Source organism: Dermacentor albipictus, chromosome 1, assembly GCF_038994185.2.
Source record: "Dermacentor albipictus isolate Rhodes 1998 colony chromosome 1, USDA_Dalb.pri_finalv2, whole genome shotgun sequence".
In the NCBI taxonomy this organism is placed as follows: Eukaryota; Metazoa; Arthropoda; class Arachnida; order Ixodida; family Ixodidae; genus Dermacentor; species Dermacentor albipictus.
This window is the reverse complement of record NC_091821.1, coordinates 413,150,848-413,171,601: the sequence shown is the minus strand read 5'-3', so window position 1 is coordinate 413,171,601 and position 20,754 is coordinate 413,150,848. Positions and strand designations below refer to the sequence as shown.

Here is a 20,754-nt window from a genome sequence, read left to right as displayed (position 1 = left end):
AAGTTTTACTTGGTGTTTGTGATGGTTGTGTCATCCTGTGTACAGCTTTTTTTGTGGGGCATGTTGAGCTAGGGGAAGAAAAGAAAGAAGGCCAACAGACATCAAAGGTGTTCACTGAAATCTCAGAGCCGACAGCCATCATTTGCTGAGAGCATGCTAAAGGGAGCCACAATACCACGCTGTAGCAAACACAGAGGCCTCACCAAGGCGCATGGTAACTGCACCCTTTAGCACAAGTTCGTCCACGTGGATGTGAAGAGGCGATTGATGAGCAAGAGCAGATGTAGTTTGTGACTTGTTGCTATGGTAACCTTACACATATCTCGAACTTAGGTGAAGAAACAACTTCCGCTTAGAAGTAGTAACATCAAGTGTTACTTAAGGGCGTGCCATGATTTTTTTTTTTTTTCAAACTGGCTTTAGACCATACGCGTGTGGCATAGTAGAATAGATGAAGAAAGGCAGAATTAACCTTCATCTCTATGTATACACCAGTCACATAGGGCACTTTCAATCCTAATCAAGCCAGAACAGGATAGAATTTCTTGATCCCAACTGGCTTCCTTACACAAGATGTGGTCAAGAAAATTTTATCCTGACGGTCGAAAGTGTCCCGTGTGGCCTGGGTATATATATGGCCTTTCTGTGGGCTGTTATTTTTATGTCACATTTGGCAGCTTTCAAGTAAAAGACTTCTAACTGATGACAATAGTGCGACATGATTCGTTGAGCCATTTCGTGAGCCATTGTCTCGCAAGCATCAAGGGCAGTAAAAAAAAAAGCCAAAACAAAAAACAATACATGCTCAACTTGCCAGCCGAGAGCCGTGTGCTACGGTTTAACTATATGCAAACTAGTCTTTTCAGGAGTTTCATTCTTTTCCAAATATTTTACCTGAATTAGGCAGCCTACCTCCATGCTACCATTGTTCCTGTCATTTCTATAATACCCCACTATAGTGCCCTATTTAGAAGACACAGTATACAAATGCAATGAGGAGCAGCAACAGGGAACACCAGTTCAGTGGCCAAAATTGTGATTCCACTTGCTGTCTACGAATACGCCGTACAACATGCCACTTCTGCATTACGATTTAACAAGCACTTGAATGAATGTTCCAAATTATCACAGCCCTCATCAACACTTTTGTGGCCCAGACACACTGTTCCTACACGTACCAGTGTAAGTTCGTGGACTGAGTGCGACTTGTTGGACAGGTCAGCCTCAAGGTCACGGATGATGTCACGGAGGTCATGTATCTTGTCATCCCGAGAGCGAACTTCGGCCTCCAGCTGGTCACGTTTTCGCAGCACCAGCCCATGATCCTCTACTCGCATCCGTAGTTGCTGCTCCAGGGACTCAATCTGGCAGAGAGACACACACAGAATGATTGCAGCCCCTGAGCTACCACGGTGGGTCACTCATGCATGTACTCTCACTGATAGGTAACAGACACTAGGTAAAGCAAAGCTTTCTTTGCTTTACCTAGTGCATGAATGAATCCTTATCAACTACCTCAGCTTTCCGTCGTTCAAAGCTTTCTAGTGATGGATAGTGAGTTGGATTGGTTTGGTGCCGTGGTCAGTGGTTGGGATTGGGATACTGCATAGGTTACATTAAAACAAAGCTTTACTTGAAACGTCCAACATGTTTTAAACGCTGTGCTTGGTGGATGTAGAGTGAAGAGAAGGTGTGGGTAGCGAGGAAGAGGCAAGGAGCAGTGTTGAGAGGAGGATGATGGGAGGAGAGGAATGCACTATATAATCGGTTGGCACAAGCAATGATGCCATCAAGCCCTGATGGCGGGGTGGAAACAGCGCAGATGCCAGGGGCGGCACGATGCACCGCTGTTCGTTTGGCTGTGGCAGTTGAGTGGATTTTAAAGCTTTGTGTAACTTCTTAGCTTTGCGATTATGAAAAGTGGGCTTCACAGCACGAAATGCAATGATCAAAGCTCTTCAGAGCCCCTGCGGCATTCAACACCTATTGGGATAAGTTAGTCAAAGTTATTGTAATTGCCTACCTCCTTCGAGAGGCGTTGCTCGCAGTGCTGAATTTTCTCCTTGTCTTTCAGTGCCTCTTGCAACTTGGCCAGTTCTTGGGCAAAGTCCTCTCGCTCCTGTTCCCTCTCGTGTGTCTGCTCCTGCACATGAGGCATAGGAAGGTCAGACTTTTGCCATCCATAGGTGGCGCAGTTGAAGTACAGGACGATAGATGTTTAAATGGTTCACTAATGCTGTAACATGCGCACTTGGAGAAAAAAGAAAAAAAGAAAGAAAACAGCAGAGCTCTGCATTATTTTTTTCTCTTGAAATTTGTCGTCTAGCTAAGAAAGCATGCGACATAATCATAGCTGAGAAGAAGCTTAAGCATAAACGTACCTAATGACATAAATAAAATTTCTGATGCTGCAAGTGTACCCTCTTGCCTTGGTAGCACTTGAGAGCTTTGTCACAAACATTTGTGCATAAAGCAGAGTAAAACGTGTAAAGATCGCTGGAAGCATGCTTCATTGTGCTTTTGTTTGTACGCTGGTGAAATTAGGATGAGCGTTGACTGCCAAAGTCAGTCTGCACTGCATTGGCACTTTGACTGGATATTCAGCGAAATGCAGAAAACGGAGTAAAGTTCATGCCCACATAAAAGAAGAAAAAAATCTCAACAGATTGCACTTTGTAAACTGAAATCCGATAACAAAAGTAACTTCGCAAGCATCAGGGTACATAAAAATGTATTCTGCTAAATTCCCACAATGGGGCAAAAAGCAGAAACACAGTACGACAAAATGCCCAGACAGTGGCAGTAGAAAAAGAGCCTTCGGAGGCTAACGTCACCGAATTGAAATGAACTAAAATCAAGCTGAGACGTCCTTACTTGCATGCTTGCAAAGTAAAGGAGAAGATGCGAAAAGGCCTTGCACGTGCCTCAATGAACTTCTTGTGCGACAGCAGCTGCTTGTCCATGGCATCGATCTGCGCCTGCAAGTCTGCCACCTCGAGGCGCCTGCTCTCCAAGAGCTCCTCGCGTTGTGCCGATGCCTCCTCGAGCGCTGCCTCCAGCTCTGAAAGACGCACTGCCAGGGCGTCCCGCTCCTGGTCCTGGCTGCGCTGGAGCCGTCGCTTCTCTTCGCTCAGCCGCTCGTGTTCTTCTAGCAGCCCTGCTCGCCGACATGCGCGTAAATGCGAGAGCGGAGGAGAGCAAGCAGGAGAGGTGAGAAACGAGCAGAAGCAGCACTCCAGGCCACACATCGGCCCTGAGCCATAACAGTTAGGTGCATTTGGCTAATTGCTGGTAAGCAGTGTTGAAGATTGATGTAGAGATACTAGTGCAGCCCAAACAAGTAGGGGTGTGTGAACCGTAATTTTTGAGACCCGAGCCGAATACGAATCAAGCAGTGCCAGAAGCAAATCGAATTGAATACTTTTCAAATATTTTTTCACATAGTGAACAACCGCTTTCATCAGTGATAAAAAACAATCTTCAGATCCTAGTATATTCACAATGGTATTAAGTTTGTCATTACATCGCACATTATGAAGAGCTGTTCATCAAAAGTTGAAATGAAGCATAAGCAGCAAATTAGCAGTTTATTTGCATACTCAAGACTTGTTGATGAAAGTAAATTACAGCAGTTTGGTTGAAAACATCTGGCTCCCTGAAAGGCATAGCGTGCTCCTCTATGCAACTTCGTGTCTTTTATGTCTACTGTGACAGGCTGGATGAAATTGATTGCAATTTTACTCCAATTTTGTGTTGATTGTGCACAGTCAGTAATTGTTTACCATTATTTGGTGATTAAAAATATTAAAAATCGATTAGAAAGATATTTGTATTTCCATATAGTGAATATATGATTCAGAGACCAAATCAAATAGGGCAATATTCATTATTTGAAAGTTTGAAACATTTGCACACCCCTACATACAAGATGAGGACATGAGAAGAGCACAGAGACACACCAGCACTGTTCCTATGGCCCCTACTCTGCTCTCCTCATTCCCTCATTTTGTTAACACTACACTTGTATTCCAAGATGGAAATACAAACAAGCTTGCATTGCAAAACTAGTTGACGTAGGGACAAAAAGAAAGAAACACATAGATGAGGCATGCAGTGTTTCTCTCCTTCTGTCCGCGTTGTCGACAAAACGGCTTTCCTAGGACAAATGTGAACAAACTGGCCCAACATCCAGCTTTGCAACAGCGGGCAAAAGTATAGGCTTGAGCCTAGTTGGCAAGTCATAAAGAAAAAGAAAGCACAGAAAATTCGGGCAGGAACAAGAGGAAGATGTGCTCTTCCTCTTTCTCCTTGTCATTGCTCACAGTGCTGTCCTCATGCCACAGGCTAATAAGCAAGATACATTTGCCCATTGCAAAAGCTACAGACAAGACAAGGACAGCACTCGACGGCACTCAATAGCACAGTCCCTTCTGGGCTGCAATACTAATTTCAAACGGGACCTGGAGCAGTTCTTGAAACAAAGTCTACATGTACCGTGCCATGCAGTCCTGACTATTTGAGCACACATAGAAGCCACATGTACTCAGTCGAGGTGAGACGCCAGTTGGCTAACAGATGCACACTTGTAAAGAGCAAAAGACGGACAAAACCAGACGTGGGACATGACAGACCCCACTAGAACAGTGCATGATCCTTTAAAAGGGTTTGAGTATAATGTGCTTCATACAAAACACAATCAAATATTACTTTGATAAGCAGAAAAAATGATGCACTGTATGTTATTCTGTAAGGGTCGTCTGTGGGAATGAAAAAGTTCCATTAAATTGAAGAGTTTGTTCATAGAACTTTGCTTAATCAAGCTCCAATGGTACATATCAGGCCTAGATCTGATAATGTAATGGCCTATATGCTGCTGCTATCCGATTTTAAGGAGAGTGCACCACCAAAGCAATTCTTTTTTAAAATTTTTCGATAAAGTATCGTGTCCAGTAAGGCTTGCTTACTCGAGAGCTTACTCGAGAGCTTACTCGAGAGCTTACTCGAGAGCTGTCTGGAGATGTAAGGGCCAGGAAAAAGAACAGAAAAATTTTAGCACAGAGAAACTGTGCAGCATATGATTCTAAAAGTAACGATGAGGGCAAGAAAATGGCTGCATAGCATTCAAACATAGAGGAATGCAGGATGCCCTCTGAGTTTTGGTCCAGAACTGGAATTTGGGACTCTGCGAAACATGGAATCACCAACCTGGTGAAAAGCTCTTTGCACTAATCAACCACTGACACCTATAGCTTTTAGGCTGCTGCAGATAATTTTGCCATCTGCCAGTTGTGAATGAAAATGATGTTTGTTTGTAAATGTTCATAACAAGCTTTGCAACAGGCTCACAAGTAAACCTGTTCGAAAACTCATCTACATAGTACTATCAAATTTGAATGGGGAAGCAGCCCTGGTTGATTCGAATGTGAGTGGGTTCAGTGAGTAACTCGGACACTGACCTTTTTCTCAGTTATCAGATTAGCAATCTCTTGTAGAAGAGAAGAAAGCGCTCATTCCACTATTTTTGCATCTCTACCCAATTACTGCATGTATTTAAGGATATGTAACTATATTTTGTTGCTGCAATAACAAGCTATCTTTACTGGAATTTCAATTTTTCTCAAGACTTCCAAAATTTTCTATAAGAAAAACACGGAAAAAACAACATTTATTTTTCCTCTCACTCAAAATTTCCTGAAATTTCGCATAGCTAAAGAAGTCACCTATTTCTCTGTAGCCTTTGTAATGTTCGTGACACATGCGGATAGTTATTTACACTATGGTGTGGAGACCTTGGAGAGGTACATGTAAAACAGTGAGCCGGTAATATGCATCTGCAAAAATGTGCACTCTTCATATAATTGCAATAATAATAATAATAAAAAAACATTTAATGCAAAGATACGTACAAGTCCCTTCACTTAATGCCTGTAGGCTTGTCACACAAATTAAAAGCTGCTAGTACCACAAATGCAGTAATTCAATGTAACAACTCACTGTCCCTTGTATTATTTATGACTACAAAACATGAAGCAAGGGCTGCAACTAATAATCAGCTTAATTTACTAACATGCTATCATGTACTATATGGATGGAAGATTTCAGAACTGCAGCTTCAATTTGAAATAGTATACTTACTGATTTATTTAAGGAACAATTTTCCATTAACAATCCTTTAAAACAAGCTTATGCTGATTCCTAGAATTATTTTGCTCAATAATTAATATGTCATCAAGTTGATCTGTATACACGTGCCTATTCCCACAAATGCTCATTCCTGTGCATCTGCCTGTCTTGTTGGTTCACTTTCATTTTCTTGACCAATAACTGCTGATGCTGTGATGTGACATATTGTCTTTATGCTTCATCACAGCTTCGAAGTGTTTGTTAATAGAATTTCTCATGCCTTGTAATGCTATACCTATTGGATCCTGGAATAGCTGCCGTGGATGCGGGTGCAGCAATTAATGTGTTCAGTGACTCGGACATTCTCATAAAGTAAATAAATAGATGCGGGAAAGGGTGTACGAGTTGCTACATTGGCTCTGCCATTGTGCTCTATACTAAAGTTTCAAAATGCTGCTTGGAATCTCCTGTCCTCCATTGCGTGGCCTTGTGAAAGGGCCGTTTATTTTTCACCATCTTAAAGAAAGAAAGGAACAGCAATATTTAGGCAAGATTTACATTACACTGCATTGCATTTCTTTGTTAGCAGTTGCCCTGTTAACTGACACAAATTTGCAGATGCTGGCTAGTGTGTACTAAGATGTAATACATAGTTATGCCATGTTCCCACCAGGTACATGATAAGGATGCTCTACTAAACAAACCATGAATTATCAGCGCAATCATGCAATTACACACAGAAACATGCAAGGACACAGAACAGACACAAAGAGATGACAGTGCGGTATGTTAAATTCTGAGTTAACTGAGATGATGCGAACATCTGTACAAATGCAGAGGGGCTAGCTTTTCAGCAAAATAAATGCAGAAAGGTGCAACACTATTTCACAGTATATTATGGAATGGCCTCTCAATTTACATCAGGTCTCTCACAACTGACAAAGAAACGGTGCATCCACCAATTTGTTTTTTGTGCTGCAGAAGTGTTGGGGGCAGAAAAGACCACTTGCGCTGTCCAGCAAAGCAAACAAATAGCCGCTGCAGCATCAAAATGATGTTGGTCGAAACACATACAAAGAGGCAGTGTTGCTACGTCCTGCATATAACTAACAGATAAGCAACAGAGAACACTGTCATGACTTAAACCCATGCATAACATGCTGATCTGTGCATGCAAAGTCCTGGTGCGCACCCTCGAGGGAGCAAAGATTGCCTCTGGCGTAAGTATTTCAAGATGTGCAATCTGGATGTCGCTATTCCATGCAGAGACAAACATTCCTCAAGTGCAAGTCACAGGCTTCTATCTCGCACAAGACAAGGCCACCACACCATGCACGGTTAGTAAAACGCAGCAATTCCATGCCACATTTTGCTGCAAATTTAAAGAGTTGTTGAGCAAACAAGATCAAACAACAAAAACCAACGTTCGTGAGCTCGAAACAAACCATGCACCATAAAATTTTGTTAGGAAAAAAAAAGAAACGACAACAAAACAGAGAGGAAGTGCAGCCAATTAGCACCAACCTTCAGGCGCTTCAGTCGGTGCTTGCTCAGATGTAGAAGTAGCGCATGGTGCTTAAAGAGGGGTGCAGAAAGAACGAGAGAGGCAGAGAGAGAAGAAAAAAAGAAAAGGGCAGAACAAGGTTTCAGAAAACAAAAGAACAACTGAAGGCCGATTACAGTACACCAATAATATGCAGTGCTGAAATTTTACAATGGCTGCCAGTAGTCACAGACCACTGACGGCCTTAGAGCAGAGCATCTGCCGTGACCAAGGAAGGCAGACTACAAAGCTGCCGCTGGGTACCCACCGGCAAAATATATATACACTCATGCTCCCAGCCTGGTGCTAGGCCATTACAGGACTTTCACACTTGGAAAGAGGTGTTCCTCCTTAACCCGAGGGCGTCCCCACTGAGTCGGTGCTTTGGGATGTCACATGGGAAATTGCGGCCACGTCAATCGCACAGACAGCATTTCATTGTGTCCAGACGGTTTAAGAGGATTAACATTGCACAGGCTCCTTCATCAGGACAATTTGCCCCTAAAGAAAGCTGAGTATTGGGCCTAAGTTTCATACAGTAATTACTAGAGGGAATTGTTTTACGGCAGCAGTAAGCAGGACGATTCAGCCACCATTGAAATAAAGGTTAGTATTACATGGATTTGCCTAAACTTCGTCCTTCTGGCTTCAAAAGGCCTTGTGACTTTGCAAATTCATCATTTCCAACAAAGTGCTACTGTGTTATCAATAATTTATTAACATTACTAAAATTTTCTGATGATAGGATTCAAACACATGATTTCTGGCAAAGAAGCCCAATTTTGAAACCATTACACTATGGATGCATGGACAAGTGGAACTGCTGATATTACTAGTGATTATGCATGTTCGCAGAGTCTTATTGCCTACTGCATTCATAAATGTACAGATTGCTTTGAAATTTAGGACAATGAGGACAGATAAAGCGTAATAAACAAAGCCACAAGAACGTCTGAAGCCACAAGCATAAAGATTAGACAAATCCATGTATTCATGCACCAACAATCATTCCCATGGTGGCTGAACAATCCCAGCGCCAGAGTTTACTTTTGTAATTAGTATTGTAGGAAACTCTATGCCTACGCCTATTTAAATAAGCAGTAGGTAACCAGCAGCAATGTGGTCTTGAACGCACAAATGAAGTACTGTAGCATAGTATGTATGCTTGGCTACAAATACATACCTATATTATATTGTATATATGCAATAAATATCTGAAGAAATGTTCCACCACAAAGAACACAGTGAAGTATGTTAGTATTTCATAAATCCTGTGAGAAAAACATTTTATCTCTTCAACATCTAGTCTGTATTTACTACAGCAGGAATGTAAAATACGCATTTGCAAAGGTAAATCTTGGCTTGGTTGTTGCAAGAGTTCAAAAAGAAACAAGAAAGAAACTAGATAAAGGAATTCACAGCTTCCAAGGGAACATTTTATATGTTAGCAGTGAACCACACTTCAGGGGAGGTCCTCAAAATGACAGCTCGAGACATGAGTCAAGGTTAATTTAGTTAACGCAATCAAAAAAAGCTTTCGAAGAACGTTCGCAAAACATATTTTGATACAGAATATATACTGCATAAACGCGGTTTAACACTAGCCAGTAGATAGATGGTGGCTACTGTGTGCCGAGTAGCAACAGCTGATCCTTATTTTTTTCTCCCCTAAAGCATGTTTCAGGACCCTCCCCACCCTTACTCCCCCATCCCATGCATTGGCAAGAGCAACGGCAAGACTGGAGAAGGGAGAGGTATAACTTATAGCAATGAAAAGTGAACTGATGCGATTCAATGTGAGCACAGCTACTTTCTTGTGACCTAAATGCTCACACACATACACGCACACACTTTTTCAGGACAACTCACTATAATGAAGTGGGAATGGCACTGATAAAAGCCAACAGTTTCGTGAACCGTACAAAAGCCACTGAGAAAGCCAAAGGGACCTTGGACAGCCACTTGAGAACCATCATTGCATATTAATAAAAAAAAGTTCGCATCAAGGTGCCCAGCTAAGGATTCCCCAAAAGAATGTCCGGAGAAGCACTCACTGATCTGAGGTTCGTGCAAGCCCTCGCGCAGCATGCGGCGCTGCTCCTCCAGAAGCTGGCGCTGCTCCCCGAGCGATTCCCGAGCGTCCTCAAGGCGTTGGGTACGTGCTCGCAAGCTCCGAACCTCCCGCTGCAGCTCTGTTCGCTGCTCTTCCAGCTGGGACACCGTGTCCTCTAGGCGCTGCTTCTCCAGCTCCAGGGCACGACCTCGCTCTATGGACAGAAATGACAGGCAAGCAAGGATGAACCTGCTAAAGCCTCATGCACGTTGGCCTTTTACACATCCTTGTATACGTGAGGAACTCCGAGGTGTGGAGAGAAATGGATGAGTAAATGGCTGGCGATATGCACACAACTCTGCCATGGTGATCATGTGCACTGACAAAGAGGTTGTAAAAGGACATAAATGCAAAAGGTTTTCATGTAATTTCATTTCATGCGATTACCAGAAGATTACCAGAAAGCAGAAAGGTGATAATAAATCATACCGCAATCTGTGTTAGAGCACACAGCAGTCGTAATTAAATTTGCGAATGATACACCTAGTGTGCATGTGTGTGGCTCTTTAAACATAAGGCCGAGCTAGTCATTAGAGCTACGCGATGTGACTGTCCAGTTCATATTTAACAATGCATAGACAGATTTACTGCTTGTGCTGCTTAACTATGTAGCATGTATTGCTGTGTGCAGTGTGGCCTGGGCATCCAAAATCTGGTTAGAACAGCATCTTGTGTTAACAGTGAAAAAAGTAGACGGGGGCATGAGACAAGAAGACGACACCACGAGCGATGTCTTTCAACAACAACAACAACAAAAAAGGTTGTTCAAAGACAGCGCTCGTGGAGTCATCTTCTCATCTCGTGTCCCTGTCTACGTTTTGCGCTGTTAACACCAGCAAAATTTGGTGCGATAGTGGCCCCACCACACACCCTGGGCATGCAGGAGGTCCAGTGCGAGCTGGTTGTGCAGCTGGCTCTCCTGGCGCAACTCCTGGCACAGGTCCCGGTTGCGCTGCACAAGGCCTCGGAAGTCTTCTCCGCGGTGCTCAGACACCTCCGCCAGCAGCCGCAGCACCCGGTCTACAGCTGTGCGTAGCCGACGGCTTGCACCTGAAGAGCAGTTTGGAGATCAAAGACAACATTGATTTTTATTATGCAGTGTCAAAGAGTTCATAACAGGACAGCAGGAAATAAAGGTGCTGTATTTACTATGTTAGCTACTTTTTTCCAGAAATGCCGACGTCAATTTCAAGGGAGGGTTTATTACATGGAAAAATTTGTCTTAACAGATTTTGCCAGATGGCAGATGCCGACTGGTCGTCCACGAACCTGAATGCCGCTTCGAGCAAGTAGATTTGACCAACCTGTCAAAAGACCAGCTTTGGATTTACATTGCGGGCATGAAAGTGCCATGTGACATTTAAAAGCTGACAGGTCTTGACGGTGACCGTTTAGACCTGTCAGGAAAAGGTGCTTGCTTTTTATCAATGCCAACCGGGGTCACACCGAGCTGCGCCAATCACTATGTGCAGAGCGGTGACGTCAAATCAGATAATATGCAGTCCGCACTTTTGTCTCTAAGAAAAGAAAAGAATTTCTCAAGGACGAACGTTGGGAAGGGGCGGGGAGAGGGGTCATTATATGAGTTGGTTCGTTATGCGAGTAAATACGGTAGGTACACTGCTATGTGGCCTCGTGTGGTACACACTCGATAACCGTTTATTAAGACAAAGTTAAAGAAGGGTTCTCCTTACAGAGGAACGCCCAGCCTTGTTCATACTAGGATTCCCGGAATGTGCAGTGTGCCTTCTCTAGGCACTCCTGCTAACTAGAAAGAAAATGGCTTTCTGTAATCTCACTGCTGCCATCACTCCGCTCTTCAAAACATATACACAGCATTGAGCGGCAGTTCATTCATGTTTCTGAGGATCATAATTCTTCCATAGCTGCCAAGCGTATCTGATTCACAAAATGGGATTCAGAAAGGGCAGTCATGAATAAAGTGAGAAATTCTCAGCGGAAAATTTGCCGAAGCAGTTCTTCGCAATAACTCACCAAGGACAACATCTTCGCCCTCCATCTCCGAAGTGTCCTGCATTCCAATGGCCGAGGCAAACATGTCCCAGGTGCGTGGTGTCAGGTCAGGTCCATCCTCACACAGCTCCGAGAGGAAGCCATCAGCAAAGTCTTCCTTTGAGCCTTGGGTTTGGCAGCTCATGCCTGCAAGAGCACCAAAAGATCAACATAGGAACATCAGGGCTCAATACTTCATAAGGGTTATTTTTATTTGATTCTATTAATTCCTTATCATTTGTCACACCAAGCGGCTGACCTCAGCAATAGCAGGGTCATGGCTTCAGCATGGAAAATGAAAATAATTCTTAAAAGATGTACTCCAAAGATAAATCAGCACACCCTAACCAAGAAACCTGGCAAATTTAACGTCAAACAAAAATAAAAAGGATCTTAAAGTAAAAATGGTTACATGTGATCCCACACTCTGATTAATAAACGATGAGAATGCACTTTAAAAGGCTTGGATCCCTGTATGCTTGCAGTATTACCAAATGAGCTACCTCTTTTTCAGTAAGGTATGAAAAACAAACAAACAAGTAAACAAGTAAACAAACAAACAAACAAACAAACCAAAGAGAGAGGAAATGCACACTAACCACCAAGGCTTGAGTAGTCCTCATCAGCGGCTGTGTTGGATGCCGGTGAATCGACGCGCGACAGCCCCAGTTGGCCTAAGGCATCCTGAATCTCCTGCTCTGTGTCCACATAAGTCTTCACGAGATCAGACAGCACATTCAACAGACGTGTGTTGGTCTGTGCAGTGTGCCTGAAATGCAAACGAGGGAGGACGGACCGGGAAAGTAGGGCACAAGTCGTGGAGACAAACTGCTGAAGAGACCAGGGCCCACATTCTCAATAGCAAACATATTTTTTTTTTTGCAATGGCCACTTTTACGCGATGTAGTGAGTAGCAAGATACACTATATGGAGCTCCATGGCAGTTTCTGTACACTCTGAGAGTTCTGCACTTTACTGTTGCTGGATGAGACACACCGAGCAAGGAGGCAGAAACCAACAATTAGTTGTAGCATAGCAATGTATAAGTTTGGGGCCATTTGGCGAGTCATGCTGAATTCATGTAATGAATCTCTGTTTTCTGACCTTGTTCTCTGTAGTATGAAGTGAAGCTGTGGTGGTTTCTAGAAATTTATTGAAAGTGGGGCATGGCAGCAAGAGGAGGACATAAGATGCACAATAAGCTGAAAGTACACGAATACGATCGTGGTAACGTTCTGAAATAACTACCATCTAAATTGCAGGAACACAGAGTTAAAAGTACGAGTCCAGGTGAAAACGGAAACATAGCAGAAAGTCCAGGTGGCGAAACGGAAACATCATATACCAAAGCTACAAAAGAATGCCAATATAAATTTTGAAGTCTCCAAGGTTTAATTCGTCTTGCAACTGTCATGAAATGTTGCGAACAAGGTGGTTGTCTACTGCTCTCCCTGCTGCCTGTTTGGTCTCTAGCCTTTTCAGGGTCAATAACGTAAATACGCGGCGCCGTGAACAAGTCCAAAATGGTCGATGCCGTATATTTTAGGGCTGCGTCTGTACGTTTAAAAAGCGTGCCAATTTCCTAACTTTTTCATTTCTGGCATGTGCTACCACTATGCGGAAATACAGGGAATTTTTTACTTGTGCTTCCCTTTCTCGATTTTTGTTGCATGGTTTGTTTGCTTCGGTGCGTTTATATTGGGGACGAGGAGTTACAGAGTCGCCATCTGTCAGAAGCGCCTCCCTTGCGTAGTATGGGGGATCACGCGGCGCGCTCCTTACAGGTTTTGTTACGGCGCTCAATAAAAATACCACGCGGCAGCCCTCAGCCCTCAGTACTTTCAACACGAGGGATATTTTTCACTGTCAAAATAATAATCTTGGGCAAACTGAAAACGCAGAATTGTTTACAGGTGCTATCTCTTTACCGAATATGTACAGTGAATGCAACTGCGCGTGGTCGCCCCCGATGGGTCCTCCCGAACCGGCTTCTTGCGTGAAAGGTGGGCAAACGCTGAGAGCAAACTATGTGAATTATGTTATTATAGCGAGCAGTCTGTATAACCGAATGGAGTATAACATAATGAAGCCTCAGTGCAGCGATTGCATGGATTTGCAGGGACTGACTGCGCGTCTGCATGCATTTCCGCGCACAATGTCTTGCTTTCGCTATGAGCGCGCTTGCGCACCATGCCGTAAGCTTTAGCCCACAGCATATGAGCATTTGACAGTACACTAGCAACCATTCTTGTGTGAACGCTATCAGAACTGTTCAAAAATAATTTCATAATAAAAACTTGGATGCCTACGGCGACTGTGATGTACCATCGTGACAATTCAATCTTTTTTTTTTTTTTGTCTTCTAAATTCTCGGACATTTCAATATTATTTATCAAGTTGCGTCGCACTTTATGTTTATCGGTCATCTCAGCGTGCGATTACTCTCTGCTTCTTTTTTCACAATCCAGTGCATTAATTAATAACACAAACATGACCATATGCCACGCCTTTTCTTAATGTGCGTCTAACCGCTCCCTTTCTGTTTCAGTGAACCTGCCAGTATCTAGCATCAACAAGTTCATAGACCAAACCGTCATGACATTAGCCGGCCAGCGGGCGCGCATATCAGTGCACGTTTTCTGCTACTCACCGAACATCGCAGTCCTGATGCCGTAGCAGAAATCTTCCTCACATGTGTGCTTGCTGCATACCTGAGTTTTAGCCGATGGCTGTCTGCCGGTTTTAAGTTTCGCGAGCCAAGCTTCACGCAGCTTCTTGTCCTGTGGCTATGTGTGAATAAGGCTGACACCGGGCTCGGTTACCTACGTCCGGCATTGCGGCACCAAACAGTAGCCTACCATGCTGCATGCCTCCAAAGGCAGCCACTACCCATTATAGTGCTTTCAAATGTTAACAAGCAGACACCCAAGGCGGGAAAGCCTCAGAACTTAATCAGAACCACAGCACAAGTGGGACTTTAAGCTTTCGTTTTCAGCTCGCTTCTACGCTTCCGAAGCAGCTGACGCGGCCGCTGTGTCCACGTGATCACTCATGCCATGTCACGCTCATGGAGGCGCCAGCTTTTCCGGTGGTGGAGCTCGCCCCCAATACTACCGCTCGTGCATTGGCACAAGTGCAGGCGGATGGCGGTTAGTTTGGGTTTTGTTCTGCGGGCAGTTTCAGCTTCTTGCGCTCGCAAAACTGATGGCTATGTAGTTACTAATCGCTCAAAGGGTGACCGCCTGTTATTCGCTCATTTACTTCTCACAGGGGTGTCCATACGCGAAGGATGCCGCCGTGTATGCATTTCCTTTTTTGGAGACTCGCGAAAACTAATTGCCTCTGGTTGGCGATAAGATGAAGATTAGCAAAAGTTTGTCACACATTTTGCTTTTTTGACAGGCACACAACCACACAGTTTTTTTTAATGCGCTCACCTACGCAGTTCAATTACGCTATGGACGTAAATATTAGTGTAAGAGCAGGAACATTTGAGAGTAGTGAAATATTCTCGTGTGCGCATTTTCTAAACCTTGAACTATGTGTATAACAATGCATCAAATTTTTAATTCTGATAAGTTTATATCCTTTTTTATTGTTGTTATTAATGAATGAAGAGTGCATATATACCAACGCAAAATATTTTTTTCTCACTTTACGGTCACCCTGGAAACATTACGGTAAATTTTTTTCGAAATAAGTCCCTCTGAAGAATTTAAATCTGCAATACAAAAAAAAAAATTGACCCTGGGTGGTCGCATATGGCAAAAAAAATCGACCCTGAAAGGGCTAGAAGAGTCCATGAGTGCTTTGTCAAGCTTCTCACTGGAAAGCATTCATCTTTCTTAACTAACCAATCGATGCTCGATGCTTTTGCACATGTTAGTTCCAAATGCCAGGTAGTGTCAGACGTAAACTAAGATATGTGGAGGTGGTTGCGGCATTCCATGCGTTGTGTTTTCAATGTGAATAGATAAGCTGCTTTAGAATAGAGGAAGGCCACCCTTCAAAGATGTGCATGCTTTCAGCTTTACTGCGAGTTTGTTCACCGTCTAGTACAGTGCATGCCTTGATGTGATGCCCACATCCTCTTCATGTTTTTCTGCTCACTACAACAAACATGCAAAAAATTCGGTAGCAGTGCACGTGGTGCCACTCAAGAAATATGAGCATCACTTCTATGCGAGAGTCAAACAAGTGTATGCCTCAACAAGCCTTTGAGAGGACCTGGTGCTTGGCAAAGGAGAATTCATGAGCATGGAAACCTAGCCGTGTGCTGCATTCTACTGTGCTGCACAGCTTGATAAGGCAGTGCTCGCTGGCATGCAAGATGCACTGGCATTATTGAGGTGTTCTGCAGGAATTCAGCAATGTATGGTACGCCTGCAACCAAGACTCCAGCTCTGCTGAGCACGTAAAAAATAAAACTTCCATCCTTGTTTTCAAATTATGCTAGTTCTCTCTCCTGTTCCTGCTCCCCCACCTTCCTCTTAGTGAAACTTTGTCAAGTGCTACTGATTGCTAGGTCAATCCCATATTCTGTTATGCTTCTTGTGCACAGTGATTTATACTTCTCTGTCTCCTCCAGCAACATTTAGGTGCAACACTTTTTTTCCCTACACTCTACACGTATGTGTGCATGGTGCGAACATACTGCTGACAGAAGAAAAGGCTTGCCCTAAAGATTCTTTTGTTATGTCTGCTACGAGTAGATCAGCGAACAGGCAACAATACTGTCGGCTGGGCTAGCTAGTATGACTTCAAAGCACGGCAAAGTGTGAACAGATGAAACAGAAAGAAATGTTTCTCAGCTGTCCACACCTTGTTAAAGTAAGTTCACACTTTGTCCAGGTGGCTAGCACACAGAAAGTCACTGCCTCGAAAAACGTCAAATCAAGAACATGGCCCAAACTTTCATCACACACAACACCAAAAGGTGGATAATGAAATACCCTTTTCTAGACTGTATGTACTCATTTGTTCGTGCAACATGAAGGCAGTGCTGCTAGCAAAAGCAAGAATGTGGAAACAAACAGAAGTGGTTCTAGCTTGTAAATGGTCCACGCGAAAAATGTGTAGATAGCAGAATTGTGCCATAATGCATCTAAATACTGATGTCAGATACAATACCGAGCAGAAGAACTTTAATAAAAAATCAGATAGTGCTGGCTAAAAGAATGTCAGAAAGAAAGCAAGAAATAACACAATTTAAATTATAAGTACAGCAAAGCTTTCTGCTATGTTTTCAAAAGACATTGCACGCAGTGCTTTTGTGCAGATATAACTCAGATGCAGAGCATTGTGAGGCAGTCATCTCCTTTTGCTGTGTCTCTTCAACTGTTTTAATATTTGCTCATTAGTAACTTGAAACTCCCAGCTGCACAAGCACTGCTCGTCTAGTGTGGTCAAATTTTATTTAAATGCCCAGTTTTCATAAACATTCATTGTAGTGTGATTGTTGAACAGTGATAGATGCACTAGCCAGATTTTTAGCACTTGCATATATGCATCTACATGCTGCATCATTGTTTGCGTTTAAGAGTTATTGGCCAGTCATGCTTGTCCTTGCATTCCAGTGCGCCTATATGCGACACCTTCACACGAGAAAGCTGCTTAGATGAAGAACAAGCTCAACTGAATATGAGTCATAGTGGCTATGCATCCAAGCTGGGTTCTAATTGCTTTTTGACAGCTCAAATGAATTTAATTACAAAAACAAAAGGTCACTGGTAATGGTGGTGAACTTATAAAGGTACCAGTTTTATATCCCTCCTACATGTCAGCTAAACAAAGAGGTAAGTGTAATACTATCCTTCAAAAAGTGGCCAAGATAAACGGTCCCAACATTGCAAGCATGATTCACATTTGTTAGGCTATGCTACGAGAAAAGTTAAAAGCAATGTTGAAGCAGTCAGCTTGACTTTTTCATGATGTATGTCCTGTCAAAGTTTGCTGGTATATAGGACAGTAGTAATACCTCTAAAGACTAATAGATTGCCCATCCACTAAAGGAGAGCAAGTGAATAACATTACCATTAACTTGTGAGCCCTCACAAAGACAAGAAAGCGAAATCTGCCCGCCACCTTTATGAGCAAGATTAAAGTAAACAGTAGCAGTACTTCGACAGTGAGAGGCGAAAGGTACACTTTGATGAATGGCACTCAGTCAACCATAACAATTCTTGTTTTTGACACAGCAGCAATGACATCATGAATTGCAAAATGCCGTAGCAATACCATGCCACCTTTCTACCATAGTCACCATCATTGCATTCCGTAAAAAAAAAAAAAAGAAAACTATGATTTGAAATACAGGTTGAAGCCATTGTAGAAAACAAAGTATTGATCTTTGCCTTATGAAGCAACTGTGAGTGAACAGTTCTCCCCATATGCGAAAATAAAGGCAGTGTACACTCACATATGTACTGATTGCTGCTTCATTCCTGTTAAAAGTGAGCAAACCAGAAACATGCAACTCATGATGCTTGTTCTGGTTTTGTTCACATTAGCAAATTATTTCTTGGTAAACTTTTGTCATAGGGCAGAGCATGATTTATACTGCAGCTTAATGCACATTTCAACTTATGAGGTGGACTCTATTTCCAATGGCACAATGGGGACCAATTAGTAAGAAAAGCAGAAAAATGAAAAGGAAGCAAGGAAAATAAGTTATTAAGAAGTAAAAAAAAGGCCATCTGCGGCTGAATGGGAGTAATGAGGAGAGAACACCCATTGCACAGAACAAATTTTGTGAGGTGAGTTCAAGGTCAAAGCACACATCAACATCCCACTGAAATCAAGGGCCATGAAGAGTGTCAATAGCTGTGACATGCAAAGGCATAAATCCCCAGTGGCAAAAGCATGTGACACCAACAAGATAGAAAATAGATATGAATAAAAGATTGAGCTGCCTTTTTAAAGTGCTTCTGATAGCACCAGCTTTTAGCACATAGGACAAGAGATTAGATAAGGGCTAAGAACAGATATAACACAGAAGCATAGTTTCTGCTTCTGTCAGTGATAATTCATGATTCCCAAAGGTCATATTAAAAAGTCACTTGAACGTGGTATGGTCACCAGAAAAAATTTTCTCCCGCCCTAAGCTCAGAAACAGCATGCATTTTGCGGGCTACTCCGCCACAGTGTCAAAGTATGCACACTACACCCACACCTTTCGTTTTATTCACCCATGTGACCAAGCACAAACAGCATCCAGCCCTACCTTACAATGTTTTTCTTTCACCACATTACAAAATCCAACTGAGAAGAAAGCTACACGGCAAAGCAGTGCGATCTTGAGGAAGGAGCCCACGTAATCGCACATGGAGAAGGGATCCAGTGAAAGCAAAATGGCTGCTTTCAGACTGAGCTGCTCGTGTGGAAAAGGAAAGACGGAAGCATGGCATCACAGCAAACTTGAGAGCCACAAAGCAGCACAAAGCAATGCAGAGGCAGTGGACAAGAAAGGTTTTGTTCTCGGTGACCCACAGGCTCAATGTGCTCGCTGTTCCCTGTAGCAAAACTGGTGCCGTGCTCACCTCTTTGCTCCACCCGAAACCCTGACCTCGTACCTTTGAGGTAACAATTCTCGTGCTTCTCATTCCCCTTCCACCAAAGGACAGATTGCATGCCCTCACTGCAGTTTAACATGCACATATGCCGTATCGCAGACTACTGGCAATGGCTTCACGAAGGGACGAGATGACTGAAGATGCAATGGTTATCACGTTAACAAAACATATCTGCTAACAGACAGAAACAACTGCACCTTATATGTAGTTGACCTCTAATGTACATTCATTCTTGAAGCATACATTTACAAACCTCAATACGGGTCAATAAATATTCACCATAAAACATTAATCAGTGATTGCCAATGGGGACAAGCGAAATTTAATCATGACCCTGACTTAAATGTACATTTGGAATAACTGGTGATCAACAGTCAAAGCATTAATCAGTTTTTCCATCAGTCTCCCCATCTTTTTCTTAATTCTCACTTCAGAGGCACTTTGGGTTGAGACTGCGCAAGCATTTTGCTTTCCAAACAATCACTTGCACACTCGGAATCCAGCGCCATACTTCTGCCTGTGGTTGTCAGCAGGGCAAGGTGGGAGTGCAAACTGAACATCGCCTACTCAGTGACGTAGCAGGTAAAGTGAATGTTCGAAAAGCGAGATGCTTGCGCGAACTCGCCCCTGACTCCAAGCATCCGTCGGAATAAATGTAATGCTTTTAAAGGCAGTCATGCTATCTGGAATTCTAGGATTCTATGCTTGTATCATGGAATGTGTACCAGAGATCTACCTTGACCATTGTACCATTAGGGTGTTTAAGTGCCTCAGATTGCATTAAATGGTACTGTATTGTCCTCGGTGGCTAAAGAGGAGTGCCTGTGAAACTGCAGTGTATGCAACAAACTGTAATTTGCTTTTGATTTAGACAGGATTGAGAAACGCAACTTACTGCCCCGATGCCACGTGTGCGATATTTGTGCACAATAGTCAAGTGTTACACCAGAAATATGCATGGCCGTGTTTGCAGTGAAGTGAAACAGAGACAATGATAGTGTGTAACTAAGAATGCATGTTAGTAGGAGATACCTATTCAAGAAGGAAAAAGACTTGGCCACAACTAGAGAAAAAGAATAACAAACAAAATTAAAAAGAGAGTATTACTTATATACAGAGATCTTTGACGACGAAAGATGTTACATGTTTTGGGATGTATGCTATAAATGCTGCTGCTGTGAGGAAAAAAAAAAGTGCAATAAAGGTTGCCTTTTCATTGCTTTGAACCTAATTTTTCCAGTTACACTACACCTTGTGGTGTGTTGAATTAATTCAAACTATGCTGTCGTACAACAATGGCCACATCCGAGATTATTATATATTTGTTACCAGTTAACACATCTTACTTAACAGTCGATAAGCTCATAGATATGATTAATCATACCCAACAG

At 42.9% G+C, this 20,754-nt stretch overlaps 1 protein-coding gene across 13 annotated transcripts in view; it reads right to left on the bottom strand.

Annotated features, from left to right (window-relative positions):
• The window catches only part of LOC135913055 (rootletin-like), a 308,691-nt gene that overhangs the window by 30,108 nt on the left and 257,829 nt on the right, over positions 1-20,754 (bottom strand). For 12 of the 13 annotated variants that reach the window (XM_065445705.1, XM_065445709.1, XM_065445717.1 and 9 more), the window contains 8 exons: positions 12,392-12,561; positions 11,775-11,939; positions 10,650-10,829; positions 9,721-9,933; positions 7,648-7,698; positions 2,925-3,157; positions 2,024-2,143; positions 1,179-1,364 (listed from right to left, as the gene is read on the bottom strand). In XM_065445705.1, coding sequence (XP_065301777.1) covers positions 1,179-1,364; positions 2,024-2,143; positions 2,925-3,157; positions 7,648-7,698; positions 9,721-9,933; positions 10,650-10,829; positions 11,775-11,939; positions 12,392-12,561 — 1,318 coding nt within the window. The remainder of the gene's footprint in view (positions 1-1,178; positions 1,365-2,023; positions 2,144-2,924; positions 3,158-7,647; positions 7,699-9,720; positions 9,934-10,649; positions 10,830-11,774; positions 11,940-12,391; positions 12,562-20,754) is intronic. The other variant, XM_065445710.1, reaches the window with a different exon arrangement.